Source organism: Danio aesculapii, chromosome 25 (genome assembly GCF_903798145.1).
Source record: "Danio aesculapii chromosome 25, fDanAes4.1, whole genome shotgun sequence".
In the NCBI taxonomy this organism is placed as follows: domain Eukaryota; kingdom Metazoa; phylum Chordata; class Actinopteri; order Cypriniformes; family Danionidae; genus Danio; species Danio aesculapii.
This window is the reverse complement of record NC_079459.1, coordinates 16,770,170-16,794,820: the sequence shown is the minus strand read 5'-3', so window position 1 is coordinate 16,794,820 and position 24,651 is coordinate 16,770,170. Positions and strand designations below refer to the sequence as shown.

Genomic DNA, 24,651 nt, shown 5'->3' with positions numbered 1-24,651 from the left:
ACGCTCTAAATTAATATTAAATGTTTCTAGGCGTTACTCCCCAATACTTTAATAAAAAATATCCTATTTTGTAAATGCATTCGCTTTGTCGTCGAACATTGTGTTCAACGTGATCACTGGTTGGTTGCGCATTCCAGTAGGCGTGACCCATTTTTGATTGACATCCAGTTGGCAGACCATATCCATGGGAACTGGAGCGTCCTCGACTGTCTACAGAAGAGTTGTGGTCAAGTTTTCCTCTTTAGCTTCAAGTGTTTATGTGATTATTTTATACAGAAATGCGGCCGAGGTCAGCTGTGGAGAGCTGGGTTAGTATAAAGACTATTACTAATATATCATCCGTGAAAATTTGGTATGTTTAACTGCCTAGGAAGTAAATTCTCAAATGACGCTAACGTTACTAGTCCCTTATAAAATCTTAACTTGAACGCTTTTTTACAAATCTGTTTAATATTTTCCAGAGTCCTTGTTTATTTTAAAACGGTCAACTAAATCCTCACTGAAATTAAGTTTTAAATCTTGCTGTGTTTTACTATTTTATTAACGTTGTTGCGTTTAATTAGGCCTACCTGTTTTGATGAACGTTCATTAAAAAATCTTTAAAATGTATTCATTATATTCTATAAAATATACACACGCTGATAAATTACTGCTAATCTTCTGGATTAACGTTAAAGCAGGACCACATGTGCTAGGAAATTTAATTAAACAATTATTTGTTCATTTAAAATAATTAAAACACTTTACACATAAAATACTAATATTACAATAGGTTATTATAATATAATTTTTTTTGTAAAGAAATACGACAGGGAAAACAATATTTACCCACAAAATATTATTTATACTGGTGATATTCAGGTGTCATTATTATCACAGATGCCTCAAATATTACTAATATCATCCCAGAAAAATTATTAAATTGGACTGTCAAAGAAGTTAAATCTCAAATGAAGCTATTGGTCCCTAATAAAATCATTATTTTTAAAAAATGGTTAATTAAAACCAGACTGAATTTAAGTATTAAAATCTTACAGTGTTTTACCATTCTATTAATGTTATTACGTTTAATTAGGCCCACCAGTTTTGATGAATGTTCATTTAAAAAAAAAAAAATCTTTGAAATGTAAAAATTATATAGGTACATTTGAAGTCAGAATTATTACATCCCCTGTTTATTTTTCCCCAATTTCTGTTTAACGGAGAGATTTTAATTTTATTTCTAAACATAATAATTTTAATAACTTATTTCTAATAGCTGATTTCTTTTATCTTTGCCATGATGACAGTAAATAATATTTTGACTTAAGTGACATTTAAAGGCTTAACTAGGTTGATTAGGTGAACTAGGCAGGTTAGGGTAATTAGACAAGTTATTGTATAACGATGGTTTGTTCTGTAGACTATCTAAAAAATAAATAGCTTAAAGGGGCTAATAATTTTGACCTTAAAATGGTTCATAAAAAATTTATAACTGCTTTTATTCTAGCCGGAATAAAACAAATAAGACTTTCTCCAGAAGAAAAAAATAATCAGACATAATGTGAAAATTTCCTTGCTCTATTAAACATAATTTGGAAAAAGTTTTAAAAAGAAAAAAATTCAAAGGGGGAGCTAATAATTCTGACTTCAACTGTATGTATAATTTACACATGCTTATAAATTACTGCTAATCTTCTGGATTAAAGTAGACCCAAATGCGTTAGAAAGTTTAATAAAATAATTTCTGTTCATTTAAAGTAATTAAAACACTCTATAACATAAAAGGCTGATAATAATAAAATATATACAGTTGAAGTCAGAATTATAAGCCCCCCTGAATTATTAGCCCCCCTGTAAATTTTTTTCTTGAATTTCTGTTTATCGGAGAGAAGATTTTTTCAACACATTTCTTAACATAATAGTTTTAATAACTCATTTCTAATAACTGATTTCTTTTATCTTTGCCATGATGACAGTAAATAAGATTTGACTAGATAATTTTCAAGACACTTCTATACAGCTTAAAGTGACATTTAAAGGCTAAACTAGGCAGGTTAGGGTATTTAGGCAAGTTATTGTATACCGATGGTTCGTTCTGTAGACAGTCGAAAAAAAATTGCTTAAAAGGGCTAATAATTTTGCCTTAAAATGGTTAATAAAAATCTTTTATTCTAGCTGAAAAAAAGCAAATAAGACTTTCTCCAGAAGAAAAAATATTATTAGACATACTGTGAAAAATTCCTTGCTCTGTTAAACATACTATGGTAAATTTTTTAAAAAGAAAAAAAATTCAAAGGGGGGCTAATAATTCTGACTTCAACTGTATATTTTATGTGAAAGTATGACAGGGAAATATTTACCACAAAATATTATTAATTATATTGGTTATAGTCAGGTGTCATCATCATCATCATCACAGATGCCTCAAATATTACTAATATCATCCCATGCAGAAAAATTATTAAATTGGACTGCCAAGAAAGTAAATTCTCAAATGAAGCTATTGGTCCATAATAAAATCATGTTTTTTTTTAATAGTTAAATAAAACCAGAAATAATTTAAATCTTACTGTGTTTTTACCATTTTATTACAGCATTTAATTTGGCCTACTTGTTTTGATTAATCAAAAAATAGAGAAATGTTCAGATTTTTTATTTATATGTGTGTACAGTGTTTATGTAATATACACATATTGATATTGTTAATTTTCTGGATTAAAACAGCACCAAATGTGTTAGGAAGTTTTAATAAAATACTTTCTAATTATTTTAAATATATTTTTTTAAAGTACAGGTTTTAGTAATATATTATTTTAATAATATGATATTATCACGTAACGGTGGCGCAGTGGGCAGCACGATCGCCTCACAGCAAGAAGGTCGCTGGTTCGAGCTTCAGCTGGGTCAGTTGGCATTTCTGTGTCTTGTCCCCGCTTCACGTGGGTTTCCTCCGGGTGCTCTGGTTTCCCCACAAGTCCAAAGACATGTGGTACAGGTGAATTGGGTAGGCTAAATTGTCCATAGTCTATGTGTGTGAATGGGAGTGTATGGGTGTTTCCCATTGATGGGTTGCAGCTGGAAGAGCATCCGCTGGGTAAAACATGTGCTGGATAAGTTGACAGTTCATTCCGCTGTGGCGACCCCAGATTAATAAAGGGACTAAGTCTAAAATAAATGAATGAATGAATAAAATTTATATATTATTATTATTAAATGTGTCCTATTTTTGTATAAATATGACAGGGGAAAATATTTACCTCAAAATAATGGTTTATATTGGTTATATTCAGGTGTCAGCTTCAGCACAGACGCCTCAAATCTCTAGTCATTTTGATTTGAGACCTATGACACAAGGACTCACCATCATCCCTAGAGCCAAGAGTGCATCTCGGCTGTCCTTAGGAGACTTTTCCAGGAGGAACACTCTCAAATCTGACTCCGGTAGGGGTTAGCTTGGTGTTTATTATTTTGGTAAAGATCAAAGAATTTTTTTTTTATATGTTACTCAATCTTTTTTTATAGCCTCCTCTGTGCAGTCAGTGGCAGATGAGAATCTTTCTTTGGTGGACATTGAGAATCAACTGCTGGAAAAAGTCAAGGACAGAAAAGATGACTTGAAGGCTGCTTTTGAAGCTTTTGACCAGGAAGGCAACAAAACTGTCACTAAAGGAGAGTTCAGACGTGTCATCGAGGGGTTTCTTGTTCCGCTCACTCAATCTCAGTTTGAGGGTCTGTTGGCTCAGGTTTGTTCATTTAGAATTATAAAAATCATCTTTTTCAGTGGACTTAAAGTCATTTTTGTGACATTAAGGCAGTAATTTTACACTTTAAATGTAATTGAAATTTCTCACTATTTATTCATATTAACTTTATAGCTTGACTTAAAAGAAAATGGAACAGTTTCCTACATGGAGTTTCTCAGAAGACACTGCAAAGTTTCATCCGCAGTGGGCAGGTAATTTACGATTCATTTATCTTTAGTCTTTCAATTTTATAATTCATTCTTAATCATTATATTTGCTTAATTTAATTCAGTCTGTAATTAAAAAAAAACAGTCTATTTACCAATAATGCAGCAAAGGACTATTATTGTAAAATATTACACTCCAAAAATAATTTTTGATGCTTCTTCAAACTACTTATTTAAAATGAGCTGAATCAACTCAATTCTTGAGGTTTGTTTTGGGACAACTTAATGTTTTATGTTCAGTCCACTTAAGGTAACTTAATCAATTTGGGTTGGGACAACATGAAGTAATTGTGTGTAACCCAACTGTTTTTACTGTGTACTTTAATTCAGTGATGATTTCCTCAATATAAATACATCACATACATAAAAATGAAAAATGTTGGATGCCTATGACTCTAGTATGTTTTTTGCCTATTGAAACAAACTGAATCTTGACAGATCTACTGCACCAGTAACAAGACTGAAAACTATGAATCAGCACACTCTGATCTGCTCATCTTTTTGTCTATATTTTAGTCTCATTTTCTTTTGTCAATGATGCATGTAGTCCTGTCTTTGCTTCATCTTCGTCTTGGAAAAAAGTTGACAATGAATATTATTGCCGTTTCGTTAACAAATTTAATGTAAACATTAAAATTGTTAAATAGTACAATAAATAAAAAGTGTTTAATAATTTTAATATAAAATGTAATTTATTTCTGTGATTCAATATGAATTATTATCAATATAAACATTATAAATATCTTCACTGCCAGTTTTCGGTGTAATTTATCTCTGTAATTAATACAATATATGACTTTGTAACAGGATTCCGAGCAAGAGTGGGAGATACAGAAGCTTGTCACTTGGAGAACTACAGTGTCTACTGAAAGATAAGGTAGATAACATAGATTTTATATATTAACCTGTACATGCTAGTATGTAATATCCATAATTATTATCATTTCAGATCAGAGGCAATTTGAAAAACATCACCAGGGCTTTTCGACTGTTTGACTACAACAACGATGGTCAGATACAGCAACATGAGCTTCGCAAAGTATTGGAAGGATACTGCTTTCCCATGAGCCAGCTGGAATTCCACAGGTACCTGTTTTTTCCATTAAAAGGGGCTATGTGTAGTAGAGTTGCACGTTTTACCAGTACTATGGTAGTATCGCAATACTATGGCTCCAAAATACTGGTGGTGCCACTGTAATTTGTAAACGGTAGTATCGTCATTAATGGTTTATCTACAGTAGATAATGTTGCATGTGGAAAAGTCACGACAATGCTCACTTGTTTGTGCAACAATAGACCATTTTATTTTAATAGTCTGTGGAGCCCTTTAAGGTTGCAGAACTGTGTAGAATTTGCGCCTTTTATGTTAGCCTATTGAACGCTTTCTAATGCTTCAGTTCAAACGCACATCTGAATCGGTTCATTTCTGTTCCTGTTAATATGATTTAGTAGCTACAACAACTGCGGCAATCTCTTAAAAGAACGACTCACAAAGTGAAATTTTGAATTACTTTGGATTGTTACCTGATAAGCCTGAAAAACAAATCGATGAAAAACCCAAAATAGTAACAGGAAACATTGAAAAAATTTCTGACCACTTCATATAGGCTAATTTTGTTGGAAAAAATGCTCTTTTGTAACTAATTTCATATGTATAATTTGTATCTTTATTTTAATGTATTTTTTTTGGTCAGTTATCTACAAAAAAAATACTTTTTGACCTTAAAGGAATTATGAATTACATTCAAGTAGGCCTATTATAATATAAAATATAGTATTTCTGACAATTTTCTTTATAATTTGAGTTATGAATTTCAGTATCGCAATACCACTTGGTATCATGATACTTCAGCTGTTATAATATCGTAAGATTAATTAATGGTATTGCGACAACCCTAATGTATAGAACATAGATCATAAACACTTCTCATTAGCATTGAGCTCACCGGTGGCCATTAAGTGAGCTGCAGCCATTCTTATTTTTTAAATATGTATTTTTGAGACCATAGACTATATAAAGCTGGATTTCAGATATCAAAAAGTTTTGATAATTTTCCTATTTAAAGCTTGACTTTGTAATTACATCATGTACTAAGATTGCCCAGCTGCAGCTATGGTCTGACAGCAAAGTTCCTTGATTATTATGAGAGTATAGGTTCTAGCCATATTGACCTAGAAAATAGCAACTTTTAGTTTTCCGTCAGTCTTAGTATGCGACGTAACTTCAAAAGAATCAAGCTTTAAAGAGGAAAATTATCAAAACATATTTTTAGCAAGATGCTAATGATCTAATGGGATTCAGTGATTTATGCTAAACGAAGATAAAAATGTTCCAACCAGACCTGCAGATTGCCTGAATGGATTCAAAAATAGTCAAACTCTTTAACCCTAGGGAACTTGTAATGTAAAATAAATCTATTTTAAAAAAAGTATAGTTCTTTTAATGTATCGTCAATAAAAAAGAGATTAATACAAACTAAATTTGCACAAATAGCCCCTTGCATTATCTGGTATTATTGTTTTTAGAATTAGAAGGCTAAATATTTCTTGTTCTTTCCTCCAGACTGTGGTCACATTACAGCGTGAATAATGGTGACACAATATCTTACAAGGAGTTTCTTGAGAAGCTTGGTGTTGACTGTGAAAACTATCGAAAAATCCCACCAGATTCAGTACAACTGGGTACAGTTTTGCAAAATAACTATGTGTAATATGTAATATTTATCATATGTAATATGATAAAGCATTTTTAAAGTAGTTATTAATAATGGCATCAGTTAGATTTGAACAAAAATAAGCACATTTTTATGCAATTTATGCAAGTTTTATATCTGAATTATACATTTTCAGCACTGAATTGGGATGCCGTCAGTCGCAGTACCACAAGACCTAAAAGTAATACAAACTTAAGGAGTTTTTCAGCCAAATCCAGAGACAACTTGGATGACCTCCAGACTAGGTTTTTGAGCAAGGTGAGTATCAAAGAGATATTTTTTTTCTCATATATCTTATAAGTATTTCTACAGAAAAAAATCTGCTCTGTTGCAACAAACAGATAAAGAAGGACCATAGCCTTGTTGAAAAAGCTCTGCAAGCCTTTGACATTTCAGACAGTGGGTTTGTTTCTCCCGAGGATCTCCGATCAGTTCTCAGCAATTTCCTCTTCACCATGGATGATACTATCTTCAGGGAATTGTTGAAAAGGTAAGAGAGATTTTAACATATTTTTAACTTAATGCAAACTGATCTAATGCTAGTAAAATTTTTACAGTTCGCTAGAAAGCAACAGTGCAAAAACATTGAATCAATCATGAAACATTGAAAAGTAAAAAACAAACAAACTGTGAAATAATTCATTTATTCGTACAGATTTGGGGTTAGCAGCACAGAGCCTGTCAAATGGAAAATATTTCTTGGATTGTTTAAAGATGACACAACTGTTCAGTAAGTTGAGGTTTGGCTTTTATAAATATATATATTTTTTAATTTACTGAAGGAATGGTTAAAATATGTTTGCCTTTAATTATGAAAATGTATTTTAATGCCTCAATCAGGAAAGATTCTGTACCAGCAATTGCAGACACATGCAGTATTGATGCAATTTTGTCCAAACTACGGCAACATGTACTTAATCAGCCTCTTCTGGACCCTGATAAAGTAAGATTTGAGATTCAGAAAAACCTGATATATTATTGTAAATCAAACTAATTGCTTTATGTTTAGATATTCATAATAATGATTGTTTCTGCAGACCACTACAGGATTTATCAGTAGAGATGAACTATTCAGAACTCTGGAAAATATAAATCTCACCGATGAGCAGTTCAAAGTTCTTGCTGATTTCTTGGATGTGGATCATACAGATGCCATAAATTGCCAACAGTTCCTTGACTTCCTGCATCTCCAAAATCCAGTTGTGGTATTACACAACATTATTTTTAGAACAGCCCCCAGTTCTCATAACTATGAAATGCACTGCCTTAATCTAAGACCAACCAATTTTTCGTAATAATCATTATTGGCGAATATGTAATATTTGATTTATTCTCACAATGCCTGGGAATACAATATGGTTGTAATCTTAATAATTCGTAATCTTAAATTTACTAGCATTTAAATTCTTTTCAGTTATTAATAACAGAAGTTTCTGCAGACTTTTATTCCAGAATGTTGATGTTTTTTCAACTGAAATGTTATATTTAGTAGGGGGCGTGGTCTTAGATTTGTGTGGGAGGGGCATGGCTAAGCTAAGTATAAAACATTTTTTTGACTTTAAAAAAGGTACTTGAAATGTGATTATGTAAGTTTGCCCTAAAAATCTAAAGTAAAATAAGTATGAACTATTTGCATGAAGTGAAATGTGTTTTAATTTGACCGTTAATATTTCATGAACTGAGACCATTTTTTGCACTGTAATATTATTGGATAACATTTTGCTTATTTTACCCAAAAGCAAAATATGTGTAAATATAGGCTTCTATAGCCATAAGTGATCACATATACAGCAATTTCAGCTTTTAGTTATATAATATAGTATTAATAATAATATTAATAACAATAATAATAAATCCTTACATTTATATTCTTTTCTGGATACTCAAAACTTCTTTACACATTGGGGGAATCTCCTCATCCACCGCCAGTGTGCAGCATCCACCTGGATGATGCGATGGCAGACATATTGCGCCAGACCACACACCACATACTAGCTGATTAGTGGACAGGAGACAGAGTGATATAGCCAATTATGATATAGGGATGGTTAGGAGGCCATGATGAACAGAGGTCGGTGGGCAAATTTGGCCAGGATGTCAGGGTTAAACCCCTACTCTTTTCGAAGGACATTCTGGGATTTTTAACAACCACAGAGAGTCAGGACCTCTGTTTAACATCTCAAAAGAAAGACAGCGCTTACTGACAGTATAGTGTGCCCTTCAATATAATAGGGCATTAGTACCCACACAGACCACAGGTTGAGCGCCCCTGCTGGCCTCACTAACACCACTTCCAGCAGCAACCTAGCTTTGCCATGTGGTCTCTCATCCAGGTACTGACTGGGCACAGCCCTGCTTAGCTTCAGTGGGTGACCATGTGAGAGTTGCAGAAAGCTAGCTGCCAGCAAATGAATAATGAGTAAACTATCAAATTACTGTTTCCCCATTACGATGCAGTTAATCTTACTGGCAATAAAATTAGCTATTTTATTGATGCATAAATAATTTGCTATAACTGAGCTAACTGAAGTGGTTTTCATCTGCGTAGGCTCTCTCTAAAATAGAACAGTAGGTAATTTCAATGGTAATTAGTTACTTTTATAACTCTGTTGCTAAATCAGTTACTACTAAACTAGTAACTAGTTACTTTATTTTAATTAACATGCCCATATATTATTTAATAAATAAATGAACAATTGAATAATAATAATAACTGTAGTATTTCACTGCAACCCAGTAATAAGAATCATTGAAAATATAATTAGAAATGTCTGTAAAAAGTAATTTGTGGTGACTCCTACTGCATTTCAATGAATAAAAAAGTCCAAACTTTGATTCCCTATTATTAAATATCATTATTATTTTTTTCATTCTTGACAGTATGTAAATTATTCTATTTATTAATTCCAGCAGACTTCAAAACTCAATGAAAAGGATCAAGCAAGATTAAACTCAGCAACAACAGCACAGAATGCGGTAAGTAACCTGAACACTCATTTTTACTGCCTGTTTTGATTGCTAACCACCAATATATGTTTTCTATCACAAATTTCTATCAATCTCTCAGCAGATTGAAAAGATTCTGAAGGAGAAGATTTCAGAAAACTATGACGTGCTGATGGAATCAATCACAAACACAACCCAAAACCAGAGTGACACCATTTCTCCAGAAGACTTTAGGAGACTGATCCAACAACACGTCCTACCGCTGTCTGACCACCACTTCAGCAAGTGAGTCTCGCTTTTCTATCTTCAGTTCTACCTCTGCATACTAACTAATTCCCTCTGTTTTTTCTAAAAGGCTTTGTGAACCATTTTTTGAAGATGGAAATGTAAACTACAAACTGTTTTTGAAGAGTTTTGGTCGTCCAGAGAAGATCGACAGCACCCTCAGTATGATTGAGAGGTTTGTTTAAACAAAAAAGCCATGAAACAATTCACACCAGTGATGTGGTTCCCTATTTTTTTTAATATATAAAGTTGCTTAAATATCTTAATTCAACTAAGCCCTAGCCTAGTGAAAAAATATGCAAAGTATACTTGCAGTCAGATTAATTGCCAGTAAACTTCACATGTGTTATTATTGGGTAACTTGAAGTGTTAAATTGAAACAATTAATTTTATTGTAGGTATACTTTAATATCATATTGTAATTAAGCATAACTATTGTTGTATTTACTGTACTTTTGGGTGCTAAATTGATTACTTTAAGTATATGCTTGTATAAGTTTATTACATGATTGATTAGTGACATTAAAGTGTATCCTAATTTGTATTACAAGTACATTACAAATAAATTATTATTATATAAATTATATACCATAATTGTACTAGTTCTTAAACTGGCTAGTATAAAAACATGCATTGTTTATAAATTGTATTCATAACAAACTATACTTATTTAAAAAAAATGTATAAACTTTAAGGTCATACCAAGTGTTATTCAAGTAGTACACATACAAGTACTAGTAAATAGAAGTTAGTATACATGCTGCATGAAGTAATGTATACTTATATATATATATATATATATATATATACGTCAACATTACTTAAATATACTTCAGAAAATGAACTTAAAATATGCTATTTTTTCATAAGGCAATATGTGTTTTTTGTTAAACTACAGGGAGGAAAAGGCACATGAAGCTTCCATACTGAACATAAAAGCACAAGCAATAAAGGATGTTGTCTTGAGGAAACTCAAAGACAGGCTTCAGAGGGACGGGATGACCCTTCAGGACTATCTGATGTCCAGCAGAATCACAAAATCTTCACTTAATCTAAGAGATGTCTGTAAAGTAAGGCCCTTGTGGCAATCTCAAACCAGTCTGACAGCGTAAACACAACATTCTAGCACATATATTACATACTGTATACAGCGGGGAAAATAAGTGTTGAATTCATCATGTTTTTTCCTTGGAATAATATTTCTAAAGGAGCTGTTGACATGGAAATGAACCAGATTTTGGTAAAAACCCAAACAATACAAACATAAAAACTAAACAAAACAAAAAAACCTGAAAAATTAGTTATGTGTAATAACAATAAAATGACACAGGGAGAAAGTACTGAACTACTGTTTTTTCACAGACTTCAACGGAGTGTTAAAATCTTGATGGTTCTGTGGGTCTCGTAAATCAAATCAGATCTTCAATTTGTAATTTACATTAGATTCAAGTCAGGTGATTGGCTGGGCCATTCTACAGCTTGATTTTCTTTCTCTGAAAGCATTTGAGAGTTTCCTTGGCTGTGTTTTAGATCATTGTCTTGCTGAAATAACCACCCTGGTTTTATCTTAATCATTCTGATAATGTAGACGTTGGACTGAAGCAGCCAATATTAATTTACAATGGCTTAGGGCAGAGAGATGCTGATGAAGTACTGAGAGATTTCAGCTGCTGTCTGGGGTTTAACTGTCTTTCTACAGCTCCCTTGCTTCATGTGTTTAATACGTTTGCCCTGTGTCATGTTATCAAGCATTACTTAATTTGTAAACTAATTAGATTCGTTTTCTTTGCGTTTATGGATTTGGTTGTTACCAACATCTGGGAAATTTTCACCTTTAGAAATATGATTTCTGAGAAAAATAGTGACGTGTTCAATACTTATTTTCTCCGCTGTATAGATTTGGCATAGATTCATAACATTTTGCTTTTAGATACTGGACGATTGTGGTGTTTTCCTGGAAGGACACCAGTTTCAGATGCTTATTGATTCCCTTGGTTTTAATTTGGGTCCAGTTTCTGTTGCTGACTTCGTGGACAAATACAAAGGTTTGATAGCTTACAAAACAATGTGTTTTCATCACAAAAATGTGTCACAAACCATGATTTATATAATTTCTATTCACCACAGAAGTGACGATGCCAGAAAAGGATGATAGTCAGACCAAAAATGCTAAATATTCCACTCTTTTGACTGCTGAGGACTGTCTAGGTCAACTTAAAAAAAGGATCAAGGAGTATCATGGGGTATCAGACAGACTTTTACTTATTTTATGAAAAAAAAGATTTTTTATATTACAAGTTTTGTGTATATTTATATATACTGCTATGGAAAAATGATTTGATTTCTTAACTCTTCCGAAGTTAAAACATTGGTGATGTCTAAAATTAATAGAAATATTTCTGAAATCATTGCACCTTTTTGTTAATGTGTGAAAAAGTTCTTAATTACTACATTTTACTTTGAATTCAGAATTTTTTTTATTAGAATTTTTTTACTTTCAAACTTTCAAATCCAGAAAGAGCGAACATTTTCAAGTGGTTTCGTAATTTTTTCCATAGCTTCTTGGTCAGTGTGATCTATTGTTTTTTGTGTGTACTGTACATTGTAAATCAACAGTACTTGCTGATGTTTGCAGGATGCTCTGACTGCTTTCCATCTCATGGACAAAAACCGAGATGGTATAGTAAATCGGATTGACTTCAGAGCTCTGTTTGACAGCCTGATGTTTGTAACTCAAGAAAGGGAGTATCAGAGATTGCTCGACCTGTTGGGTCTTACACCTGGTGCCACGCTCAACTACACTGAGTTCTACAAAAAAGTCCAGTCTAGCGGAAAGATGAAATCACATCACCACGATGGCACATTGTGAGAATCCAATTGTGAATCATATCGTCAGTTGTTTTTTTTTAAAGCTAACATTTCATAACTTATATTTTTTCAGAAGGGGTGGAATTCTTGACAGTGGATGTGATCAAGTTCATGAGTACCTAGCAGCCATTGCACACAGACGGCCTTTAGAGATTTCAAAGGTAACCATCTAGTCCTGTTCATTAAAATTTCAATGGGTACATCTCAGTCAGCTCTCTTGTTCCTGTGGTGTTGGATCAGTAGGTCATGTAAATGAATTTGAGCACTGGTAAAAACAGTGATCATAAGCTTGGTTCACTACACATTGGGACACAGAGGGCCCTATCATACATCTGGCGCAATAAGGCGCAAGACGTGTTATTGCTATTTTCAGACCAATGCAACCCAAAATTTTCCGTTTTGTGCCACATTGTTTAAATAGCAAATCCATTTGCGCCGTTATTTGGACTCATGTGTGTGCCGGTCTAAAACAAAGGTGTTGTCGCGTTGCTATTTTGAGGAACTGAAATAGACTACCATTGACCAGCTGAAACTGGTTTAAAGTCCAGCACAGAGCACACTAGTTGTGCCCCTTAAACACGTATACATCGCTTATTACACACAGGATGTACAGCAATACACAAAAATCTTTACAAATAAAAAAGAATTAAAGAATTGCAAAAATTATTATTTTCGACATAAATATAAAATCTAGTTCCTCCATGCCTTCTTCACGCCGGGTGCATTTTTCAGTTTATTCATGACAATTCACCTTTGTATAATATTATTATTAACAGTATTATTTATTATATGCATATTTATATTTGTTTTAATAAAAACAAGTTTAGATTTGTTCACCTGTCAGGTTTTGGACCACATGGGGCATAGGAATAGAGTGTTTGAATATTGCTCAGTTTTTTGACCACACATCGTTATTATTGTTCATTTATTCGTTTGCTGGAAATTAGAGCCAAACTTAGAAATACTATGAAATATAGAAAACTAAATGAAATATATAGACCATTTTCTTATCTACAAAATTAAAGGAGTAAAGTAAAGAGTAAAAGTAAAGTAAAAAGAGAGTAAAGAGGTCGAATGGAGGAGTCTCGTTTTTTATCCTTGCACTGCAGATGGATTGTTTAACTGTTTTCTCGCTAGTGAAGCGTTCAGTTTTTTACTTGCAATGTCCACCATGTAAATAGCAAACGCATCATGGTGCGACCCAACTGACTCTTTAAGGGAATGTGAGATGAGACTCTTTAATGCATGTAATGCTTAAAACACACCCATAACTCATTAAGAGAATAAGCACAACCCTGTTAGACCATGCGCTGCAGTGCAAACTGTATTTTTCCGTCCTTAAAATAGCAAAAGTGGATTTAGACAAGCCCTTAATCCTTTTGCGCCATGTGCTTTAAACTTTGTGCCTAGATCGTTAAAATAGAGCCTTAAGTGTGACATGAGATCTTCTTCATTGTACAACATCAAACCTGTAATTCATAAACAACAGCAGAACAATATTTTTATATATAAAATTTTAAAAGTTTTTAAATGTATTTTATAGCTAAAAAATGTGATTGTTTTATATACAGTTCATTAAGGGGCATAGTGAGCATCGATACACCTCTATTTTCATGGTGCATTGTGGGACTTTTCAGGAAGTGAAACAAGAATTTTTAAAAATGGCTGTGATTGTGACGCAGAACAATATTATTAACAATAATCCATGTTTTCAACTATATATATATATATATATATATATATATATATATATATATATATATATATATATATATATATATATATATATATATATAGTTTAAAATTAAGGCTAAAATCAATTTGAAAGAAATCAGCTTAGAGTGAGAGCTCAGAAATTATGTACGGTGTAGGGAACCTGTTACTTAGAATGCATTAAATATGCACAAATGATCAATAAAAAGTACATCCCTTTTACTCAATTAATTTGGGGTGAAATATTCCTTTAATGAGGTAAAATATTATTGTAGAAATGTATATTTAGTAATTAGCCATGTTTACAGCAAGATGCAATTTTGTTAGCAAATTAAATTATGTAGCAAATAACTAATCATGAAATCAAAAAGGCTGTTCCCATGGGGAGATCACCTCCATGTAAAAGAATTTTATTAAGCAAAAAACAGCATGAATGTTACATAAAGTCAACTTTTCACTTGTGTCAACAGGTCTTTTGTCACTTGGGTAACGACTGTAACAGCATCATGACCAAAAATGGTCTAAAGCAGCTGCTTTTTAAGTACAGCATGCCCATCACACCAAATGAGTTTGAAATACTTTGGAGCAGGTAAGATCAGTTTTATTCACTTTAATGGAATAGTTTACCCAAATATGAAAAGTGTGTCATTTATTCTTGTTTTACTTGTTCCAAACCTGTTTGATTTTCTCATGTTGATCAGTAATGAAGATACTTGGAAGATAGCTAAAACCATTGACTTCAAAAGCATTTGTTTTCCCTATGGAAGTTACATGTTATTAGCTTTCTTCAAATTATCTTTATTATTGCTTGACATAATAGGTTTATAACCACTTGATGGTGAGTAAATAGTGAGTAAATTTCATTTTTGGGTGAACTATCTTTTTAATCCATCCATACATTTGATAGCTAATCCAGAATCGATATTATCATGGCATTAACAACAAACATAAACAGCTGGAAAGTATTCAAACAAATGCCTGTTGTATGTATATATCTTGCACAGATATGATGAGGAGAGCAAGGGCTTTCTCACTCAGAAAGAGTTTTTAAGTAAGCTCAAAATCACATCAGATGAAGATCAGGAACATCAGGAACAACCCACAGCAACACCTGAACTAGAAGTTATGCTACAAAACCTGAGGTGAGAATCAAATGAAATGACAAACATGCTGAAATGGTGGATGAAAACGATTCCATCTTACAAACGTGATTCTCTCTGTGTTTGAAGGAAGTGGATCGGGAGTGACTTTGAGAGTGTTAGTGGAAGTCTTGTTGTTATGGATAAAAACAAAGATGGACACGTGACTGTGACAGACCTGCTGTCTCTTCTACACAGACATGGCTTTCAGCTAACAGAAGCAGAGTTTGCACATTTACTAAGCCTGTAATCCTCCATTACAGATTTGTTTGTTTACTCAAACTGTGGTAGGTGTTGTTAGCTAGCAATTAATTTATTATTCTTTTTTTTATCCAGACTTGGCTTTGACAGCGGTTTGAAGCAGCTGCCATACCTTGATTTCCTAAAGCATCTTGTTGGTCCTCCGATGTCTAGCTGGTCTGTATTTGACCCTTCTCAAGGTCTGCCTGTGGCGTCTCCAGAAGAAATGAACGATGGAGAAGAGCTTAGCCCTGGAAGAGCCATACAGAGAGTCAAAGAGCTGGTTACTACCTCCTCAGATACTCTCTTCAAAGTACTGACCTTTTAAATAATTTATTATTACTGCTAAAGAAAAGTGTTAACTTGAAGCATTAGCTTCTTGAAACATTCCCACATGAACTAAAGACCTTTGCTTTTCTAGGCCTTCTCTGCGTTTGATAGGACTGGAGATGGTATGATTCCACAAGCAGAGTTTCGGCAGGTGCTGGACCATTTCTGTATGCGTCTTTCTGATGTGCAGTTTAAGAAGTTGTTGTCTGAGCTGAGATTGAATGAAGGAGAGGAGATTGGGGTTGATTGGAAAGAATTTCTCCAAGTCTTCAACCTTCACACTGAAGAGGTCAGAGTTTTGGCTTTTTCAAATCCTTATCAAATGAAGTAGGGTTTAAATTGCATGTGTTGTATATTAAAATAATTGTTTAATTCCTTAACCAGACAGCAGATGAATGGCTGAAGAAAATCCGTAAGATGCGTTTTCCAAATCAGACCCGAGCTTTAGCCATTGGTGACATTTTGAGGAGGGTACAGGAGGTTGTGTCAGCCCGCATCTACACTATAACACAGGAAATGGTAGACCTCGACTATGCCAATACAAACACAATCTCCAGATATCACTTTAAGACTATCTGTGATCGTCACTTCATGAGGCTTACAGATGAGCAGGTAATTTTCAGTACATACTGAAACAGTTATGTGAGTAATGCCACAGAGGAACCATTTTGGGTTTCCCAATAATTTTTCTAGAAAGTATCTTGTGAAAGTGTGTGAAAAGCAAACAAACTATTCTCCCTACTATCAATACTTGCTCAAAATCTATTGAATGTCATGTTTCGATCTGACCTTTGTCAGACAAATAACATTGTTCATGTTTGACAACCCAGGCTTATTATGGATATGTACCCTGGCATACATTTCAATAGAGAGTGAAGTACGCCCCAGGAGCTATGTTTTTTTTGCACTTTTTCTTTTCGCAAATCCTCCAGAAACCGCTGTGTACGCTTTTTCAGATCTCAAATTTCTCTATTAAGTGCCATTTGCGCCTACTCTTCTTGTGTAAATCCACCAGAGGCCGCTACTGACTGACTGACTGACTGACTGACTGACTGACGACTCTCCATCGATTCTCCACCCACCCTCTTCCCTAAACCCAACCAAAAGGGTTCTCAAAAGCCCTGATTTACCAGAAAAAAGAAAATCCCTCGCGGCCGCCAGATTTTTATCACAACTTCAGATCGTATCACGTTCTCACCCTGTAATCTGTGGAAACCTCACCCCTGCCACTGGGGAAACTGGTAACAGCAGAAAGCCATCCACACTGAGGTAAGTAGTCAGCCGGTAGAGTTAAAAGGAACCGAAGGCATCAGCTGTGTCATACCGCCCCATAGTGTTAATTTTAAAGAGCCATACGTACCTCTGGCTACATCGTTCACTCTATTCCAGAAATTTATACAGGGATACGTTTTCAAAATGAGCCTGCGTTGGAGTTTGAACTGAAATATCTTAAAATCTATTGACAATTGATGCCAAAGGCTGTGTTCTTGTTAGTGTTCCCGGCTCCTCTGCTGAAGTGCTGATTTGAACCTGCCTTTAGTGGTGCAAGTAGGACCAGAGGAGAAAGTAGTGGATTCAGGGTGTATTGCAATGAACCCAGAGTGATTTACAAATGTGTAAGGTTGTCTCTCCACACTGCCACCAGTCTGCAGCATGTACCTGTATGATGTGAGGGCACTACAGGACAACAGCATCAGTGTGCTCACCACACACCAGCTGCAGGTGGATAGGAGAGACAGTGATACATCCAATTCAGTGGATGGGGATGGATGGAAGGCCATGATGAGTGAGGGCCGATGGATGGAATTTGGCCAGGACACTGTGTTACTCTTTACAAGAAGTGTCATGGGATATTTAATGACCACAGCGTGTCAGGACTTTGGTTTAACATCTCATCTATAAAACAGCCTCCCCATACCTATACTGGGGCATTAAGATTCAACCAGACCGCAAGGCCTCTGCTGGCCTCACTAACACCACCTCAAACAGCAACCTAGCTACCAGGCTCAGCCCTGCTAAGCTTCAACAGGCAACTAGTCTTGGGCTGTAGGGTGATATGGCTATGACTTTATATTTGTTGTATTGATTAAATTGGTGCCATGGCCTGGATAAGAATGAGGTATAGAGAATGATTGTAACTGAAGCCAATAGTAAAGCCTTTGCAGGTAACTTTCACTCTCCTGACCCTAAGAGTCACACTGGTGACTGATATCAGAGACTCTAATCTTTAGCATCTTTGTTAGTGTGCCTGCCTTCTATGCTGTAATGCTGATGCAAATACTGCTAGGAGTGGCGTGAATTGAATCAGAGGGGTTTGCATTGGTGCCGTGACCCGGGTTGGAGTGAGGTTTATGGGGGTGAGTGTAACGCGACCAGAGAGTAAAAATTTTGCAGGTAGACCGCAAGAGTCTTATTGACACTACAGACTGCAGTCTTGAGAATCCTTGTTAATGTGCTTTACTCCCATGTCTAAACCCTGGTTTGAATCCCACTTAAAATGGTGAATGTAGAGCAAGATGTGTTTTATTGGTGCTATTACCTAGTTGGGAGTGAGGGTTGGGGCGAGATTCAAATTTCAATGGATTTAAGATGTTGACTCATGTTGTTGACATGGGAGGAAAATCCACTTCCAAAGATAAATACTAATACTTCAATTGATACACTTACCAGTTATTATTGGTATCACTTTATTTTACAGGTGCGGAGTAAATCTCCAGAGCTGAAATTTAGATATGGTTATGGCCAACTGGTTTTTGATACTTGCTTAAAATTTTGGATCAATTTGAATTAAATTCTCTGGGCCATCTGACCAATGAGAGCAGAGTAGACTAGGCATGGGACAGTAATCATTTTCAAGGTATAGCGCGGTTTTGAAATGTCAAGGTTTTAAAACCCTCAAAATTTTCTGCAATACCATTCCTAAGGTATGTGCATGATTTTTATTAGGTTTTTTTTGTTTTGTTTTTTAGGACAACAGTATCTGAAGCAGATGATAAATCTAAAGATGTCGTTTTTGAAACAAATGACAACTGCAGAAGTCAATAATTTATTTAGGCTGAGATGTTTACTCTTCCAAAAATACTTTAAATGTTTCTCAAAATGAAATATATTGTTTAAAAGGGTAAAAAGGTGTTTATTTTTAACCCAGAGATTTAAAAAGAAAATATGTTAGAGCAGTAATCATACCGTGAAACCGAGATATTTTTTTCCAAGGTTATCATACCATCAGAATCTTATACTGGCCCATGCCTAGAGTAGACTCTCGGATAGGGGGTGTTTAGAAAGTCCTGGCACTGTGAGAAAAGAACTGATGCTGCAGCATTAAAGTTTGTTTCGGTCGTTGGTAAATGTAACTCTGTAAAGTTGCATAAAACTGGCACTTAACGAGTTTTGCACATAATTAACATATAAAGAAAGTTTCATTTAAGAGTCGCCTCTTCAATAGTTTCAAAGTCATTTATCTCTTTCAGTTTCAAAACCTGTGGAAACTCCTACCAGTTAATGACTTTGGAAATCTGGAATATCGGGAATTCCTGAAAAAGTTCAGTGGAGAACAGAAAGGCCTGGAAAAGGCTAAGTCATTACCAGGTTCTGCAAGATCTACAGTCGAGAGACCAGCATCCCTCAGACGTCCCAAAACAGCACCCTGCTCCTTGAGACGCTCAACGGTGCAGTGCATCATTTGTCTAAATTACCACATAAAATTGGATTCTGTAAGAATCTCCTGTGTTATTTAACACCTCTTTCCACAGTCATCAGTCTCAGAGCATGTTCAGAGGCCATCCGCAGCGAGCAGAAGGTCTGCACCCCTGCTGAACTGTGAAGATGTGGAGATGAAGGTGCGTCCTAAGATCCAGGGTTGTTGGAGGCACATCCAGAGAAGATGCAGACATGCAGACCCTGAGCGGACAGGGGAGATTGATGTGGACGCCTTCCTAGGTACATTATTAAGGCCAAATTCCATTTATCTATGTACCTTTCAAGCGCAAAACACAGGGTTCCTACAATCATGAAAACCAGGAGATTTTCAGAACTTTGAAAAGTAAATGAAATTAAAGTCATGGATATTTCTACAGTGACTTTGACTTTGCTCATGTGTAGAATAATAATGGCTCACAGTCTGATCAAATCAGATTTTATGAATAAATTGATTAAAAAAAACTTTTTTATATATTATTTAGTGAAATACAAATTTTTAAGTTAAATATAACACCATAACAATTATTGGTAACACTTTACACTTAGGTTTCGTTAGTTGTTAGGTAATGTATTTATTAACATGAACAAACAATTAACAGTTGATTTATTACAGTATGTATTCATCTTTGTCAATGTTAGTTCATGTTAACTGAGAGTGCGTGAACTAATGTTATTACACGGCTGTCTGGTATAATCGATTCTGATTGGTCAGTCGCTGCATTTCAAGGTAGGTTATTCAGAGAACTTTTGTTATTCGAATCACCTTTGATCATCAGTGAATACGTTCACTTCCATATAGTTTACATTACATTTACATTTAGTCATTTAGCAGACGCTTTTATCCAAAGCGACTTACAAATGAGGACAAGGAAGCAATTCACAACTATAAGAGCAGCAGTGAACAAGTGCTATAGACAAGTTTCAGGTGTGTAAAGTCTAAGAAGCAAAGCATTAGTAAAATTTTTTTTTTTTTTTTTTTTTTTTTGAGAGAGAGAGAGAGAGAGGGCACAGTTAGTGGTATAGCCAGAGAGGCAGTTACAGATTAGGAAGGAAAGTGGAGACTTAAAGTGAAGAGAGTGGAGAGTTACATCCACATTTACATGAATCTGCTTGTCTGTCATGCCGCTGTTTTTCACTGTTAAGCGCCATCTTGTTACTGAATAATGTGCAGGATAGTGTATGCTCCATTCAGCTCCATGTAGCCATTTTCGTTTCTGCCAGCTTTGCTTTTAATTAAAGTTTAATCTAATTGTTATGTTTTATGGCAATAACCGTGTAATAAGTGGATCAATGACCATCATGACTTTATTCTGCCATAACACCCTACTGGATGTACTTAATTCCTAACTTAACCAGCATGAATTTGGATTTGAATAATGCATTAGTAAATGTTGAACTATTGTCAATATATGCTGTAAAAGTGTTGTTCATTATTAGTTCATGTAAGTAAATACATTAACTGTCATTAACTAACAAAACCTTATTGTAAAAGTGTGAATCAGTCATTAATATAATTAAAAATATGACTTGTATGATGTATACTTTTATATAAAACAATAATATCAGAATCACTTAGAAAGATAATGGTTAAATTCATTTGATGAAAAGGAAATCATCATAATATAGTTCAAATGAGAAGATAAACAAATTAAACGTTTTATGTTGATGGATTTGTTTTCTTGTAAACTGACTTTATGTTTTGAACTGATGTTTGTGCAGGGATCCTCCAGGATCTCCACATTGAGTTGAGTCCATCTGAGTTTGAGCAGCTGACTGTCAAATTCGACATAAAAAGCAACGGCCGCGTCTCTTATCCAGACTTCCTGCGGCACTTTGTGCTCATGTTCAGTCCTGAGGTCAATACTTCATCCAACAGACTCAGACTGCAGCTGCCCAGAACACCAGTGAGTTCACTGTCCTCTTCAGTAATTATACAGCATGATCAGTGGTGGAAGTATGTTCACCATTATGCTTAAAGTGTTAGTTCACTCAAAATGATGGCATTCATGTCAATCCAATCCCCATTCATTCATGTTTGGAACACGTTACCATATTATTTAAATGAAATCCGGGAGCTCTCTCGTTCTCTATATACAGCAATGGTCCCGAGACATTTAAAGTCAGAAAAGAAATCAAAAACATTGTCAAAACAATCCATGTCACTTCAGCGTTCCAATCATACAAAGCTCCCAGAACACTTTTGTGGTCCAAAAAACTGTAAATGCAACTCATTTCACCTATATTTTCTTTCCCTTTACTATTTCGTTCTCCTTCTTTTACTACAGGCTGTACAAGTTATTGCCAGCAGTCCTAAACAATTACTTTGTTATGTAACTTGTGGCCTTCAAAAGGCAGCAATTCTTAAATTCATATGATCATGGCATTCATTTTTTTGTGGAATTGTTTGTGTAGCGTATGTGTGAAGCGCATGTGTAATTTCTGCAGTGAAGATCATCATCGTCATCATTGGCGCCTTTAGTGTTCACATCATTCAGGACCATTCAAGGATTGTACCTCACAATTACAGATTTCCTTATATTCTTAAGTCTCTGGGATTCATTGTGTATATAATTCAACAATAATGCAAAGTCCAATAATGTTCTTGTGTCAAGGTGCTGCTTCCGATATACATAAGCTGCATCCCAAATGGCAAACTGTACACACTATGTGATGTTTTAGAAACAAATTTCGGGAGGAGCACACGCAGAAGTTTCAGTATCAAATAAGTCATTGACAATTATTCTATTATCCAATCAGTTCTTGACCAAACCCCTATATATACCAAAGCTGTCTTACCTGCAGCATCTTACGACTTTAGCATCCCTCCACCACCCCGTCACCTCACCTCTTAAGCATTACAATCCCGGGGGGAGCGTTCTGGGGCTGGGCTAGATACTTCGCTCGAATCCCAATTCCTCTCTGTTTCCAGATAAGGGGAATAACTCGAGTTTGGGTGTCTTCCCCGAGCTCAGAGCCCTCTTCCCGGACAGCACGCCAAATACGCTTTATTCTGAAACTATTGCAAGTGTGAACTCGTGAAGCTCTTATGCACTTATGCTAATGCACTTACACACTCAACAGCATAGTATTTGTATGTAGTGTCGTCCCAAATGGAACACTAACGTTTTTTTATTAGGCGGAAATTCAAATCATTTCCTTGATGACGTTTATGGTTGCCAAATTAGTGAAATGATCAAACTACCAAATACCTGCCAAGAGTATAACCACATTCCCCATCGGGAGGTGGTATCATCACTCTCGTAGGAGAATACTGTTTTCACAATCCAAAATAAATACAGTAATCCAACATCAGTGCCAGATAGCTCCGCCCCTTCCGCTACGTGAGCAAAGCAGCGGTTGTTGAGTGTGTGAAGTGTGCAACATTCCACACTTTATTTTAACGGTTGAATAAGTGCATCATTTTTAAAGTGCACTTATTCTTTTTAGAGTTTTCAGTGTGAATGCAGTACTTGCACTATTCATACTGCAAAATGGCGTAGAATAAAGGCATAAGTATGCAATTTGGGACGCACCTAAGATATTAATGACTTTTGAATTCCACATAGCTAGGAGCTAGTGGCGCCATCTAGCAGCGATGTGTGGAGCTGTCCTGAGACTGCTACAATTTTATATTGTATTTATTTAACATCACTTTAAGCCAGTTTTGCAACTATAAACCTGTTTGACTATTAAATGACTAAACCTTTGAACCAATAAAACGAATAATTAATGATAAAGTGTAAAATTGTGTGACCAAGTATCAAACATTTATATCATGATAGTAAAAATAATTATATATATATATATATTATTTTTTACTATGCATAATGTCGAGGGAGCATGTGATAAGGAGTATAGGAGATAGCAGCAGGTTTGAAAGCACAGACTATAGAGGTGGATAGATTTGCAATGGGTCTGATCAGAAAGTAAAAGTTGTAGTTTGTAATGTGGGCCAAATGTTTTCTTGTTTTTTGTTGTGTGGGTTTTTGGCCCACAAGTGTTCTTGGTGTGACCTGTGCATGCAACACACAAATGCTTGGCACATAAAATAAATGTTAACAATACTAAGCCATAATTTTTTTTCCGATATGTAGTGCAGCTCTAGTTTATTTGATTCCTCCCTCAGATGAGTCCTGGTCCACTCAGCACACAGTGTGTTGAAGCCATGCTGAGGATCTCCAGGCCTGTCCAGCTCTTCTGGAGGCAAATGAGGCAAACGTTCATCTCCTTCGACAAAGAGCGCACTGGAAAGATCTCGATTCAGCACTTCAGAAAGGTACAGGCCACTTTGTTTTTTGTTGTACTAATTCCAACGTGAATAACAGCTCGTGATGTATTTAATCACGCATTTTGTTTTGCGTGATATTTTTAGGTTCTGAGACAGTTCAGTGTGAATCTGTCAGAGGAAGAATTGTTTCATTTCAAATCTTTTTTTGACAAGAACCTTTCAGGAAGGATTTCATACAATGACTTTCTGCGCATTTTTCTCAAATGAGATTTATGCATTTATTGTTCTGCTTTTGTCACATTGATGTCACTTTTTTTTTTTTAAATAAATTGATTTTGTGATCCTTAATTTCTGTTATTTATACAGCAACACATTGATCCATGTGTATGAGGATGAGGATTTCAATGTTGTTTACATATATATACATATATATACACATATATATATATATATATATATATATATATATATATATGTATGTGTGTGTGTGTGTGTGTGTATATATATATATGTATATATGTATATATGTGTATATGT

At 34.8% G+C, this 24,651-nt stretch overlaps 1 protein-coding gene across 2 annotated transcripts; it reads left to right on the top strand.

The window, feature by feature from the left end:
* Positions 1–240: 240 nt before the first annotated feature.
* Positions 241–24,414, top strand: efcab6 (EF-hand calcium binding domain 6). 2 transcript variants are annotated; one of them, XM_056451926.1, is made up of 31 exons: positions 241–308; positions 3,273–3,423; positions 3,505–3,725; positions 3,858–3,937; positions 4,760–4,829; positions 4,902–5,038; positions 6,516–6,634; positions 6,803–6,924; positions 7,008–7,156; positions 7,322–7,396; positions 7,507–7,609; positions 7,704–7,871; positions 9,577–9,642; positions 9,737–9,897; positions 9,968–10,072; positions 10,796–10,967; positions 11,828–11,942; positions 12,025–12,140; positions 12,533–12,762; positions 12,839–12,926; positions 14,949–15,067; positions 15,483–15,620; positions 15,708–15,863; positions 15,954–16,170; positions 16,279–16,476; positions 16,572–16,799; positions 19,658–19,855; positions 19,940–20,126; positions 21,606–21,790; positions 24,013–24,162; positions 24,259–24,414. In XM_056451926.1, the coding sequence occupies exons 1-31, from the start codon at positions 279–281 to the stop codon at positions 24,379–24,381; spliced, it is 4,377 nt and encodes a 1,458-aa protein (XP_056307901.1). In that variant the 5' UTR covers positions 241–278; the 3' UTR covers positions 24,382–24,414. The 2 variants fall into 2 exon arrangements, with proteins under 2 accessions (XP_056307901.1, XP_056307900.1); XM_056451925.1 differs by having other exon boundaries at positions 9,734–9,897.
* The last annotated feature ends 237 nt before the right edge of the window (positions 24,415–24,651 follow it).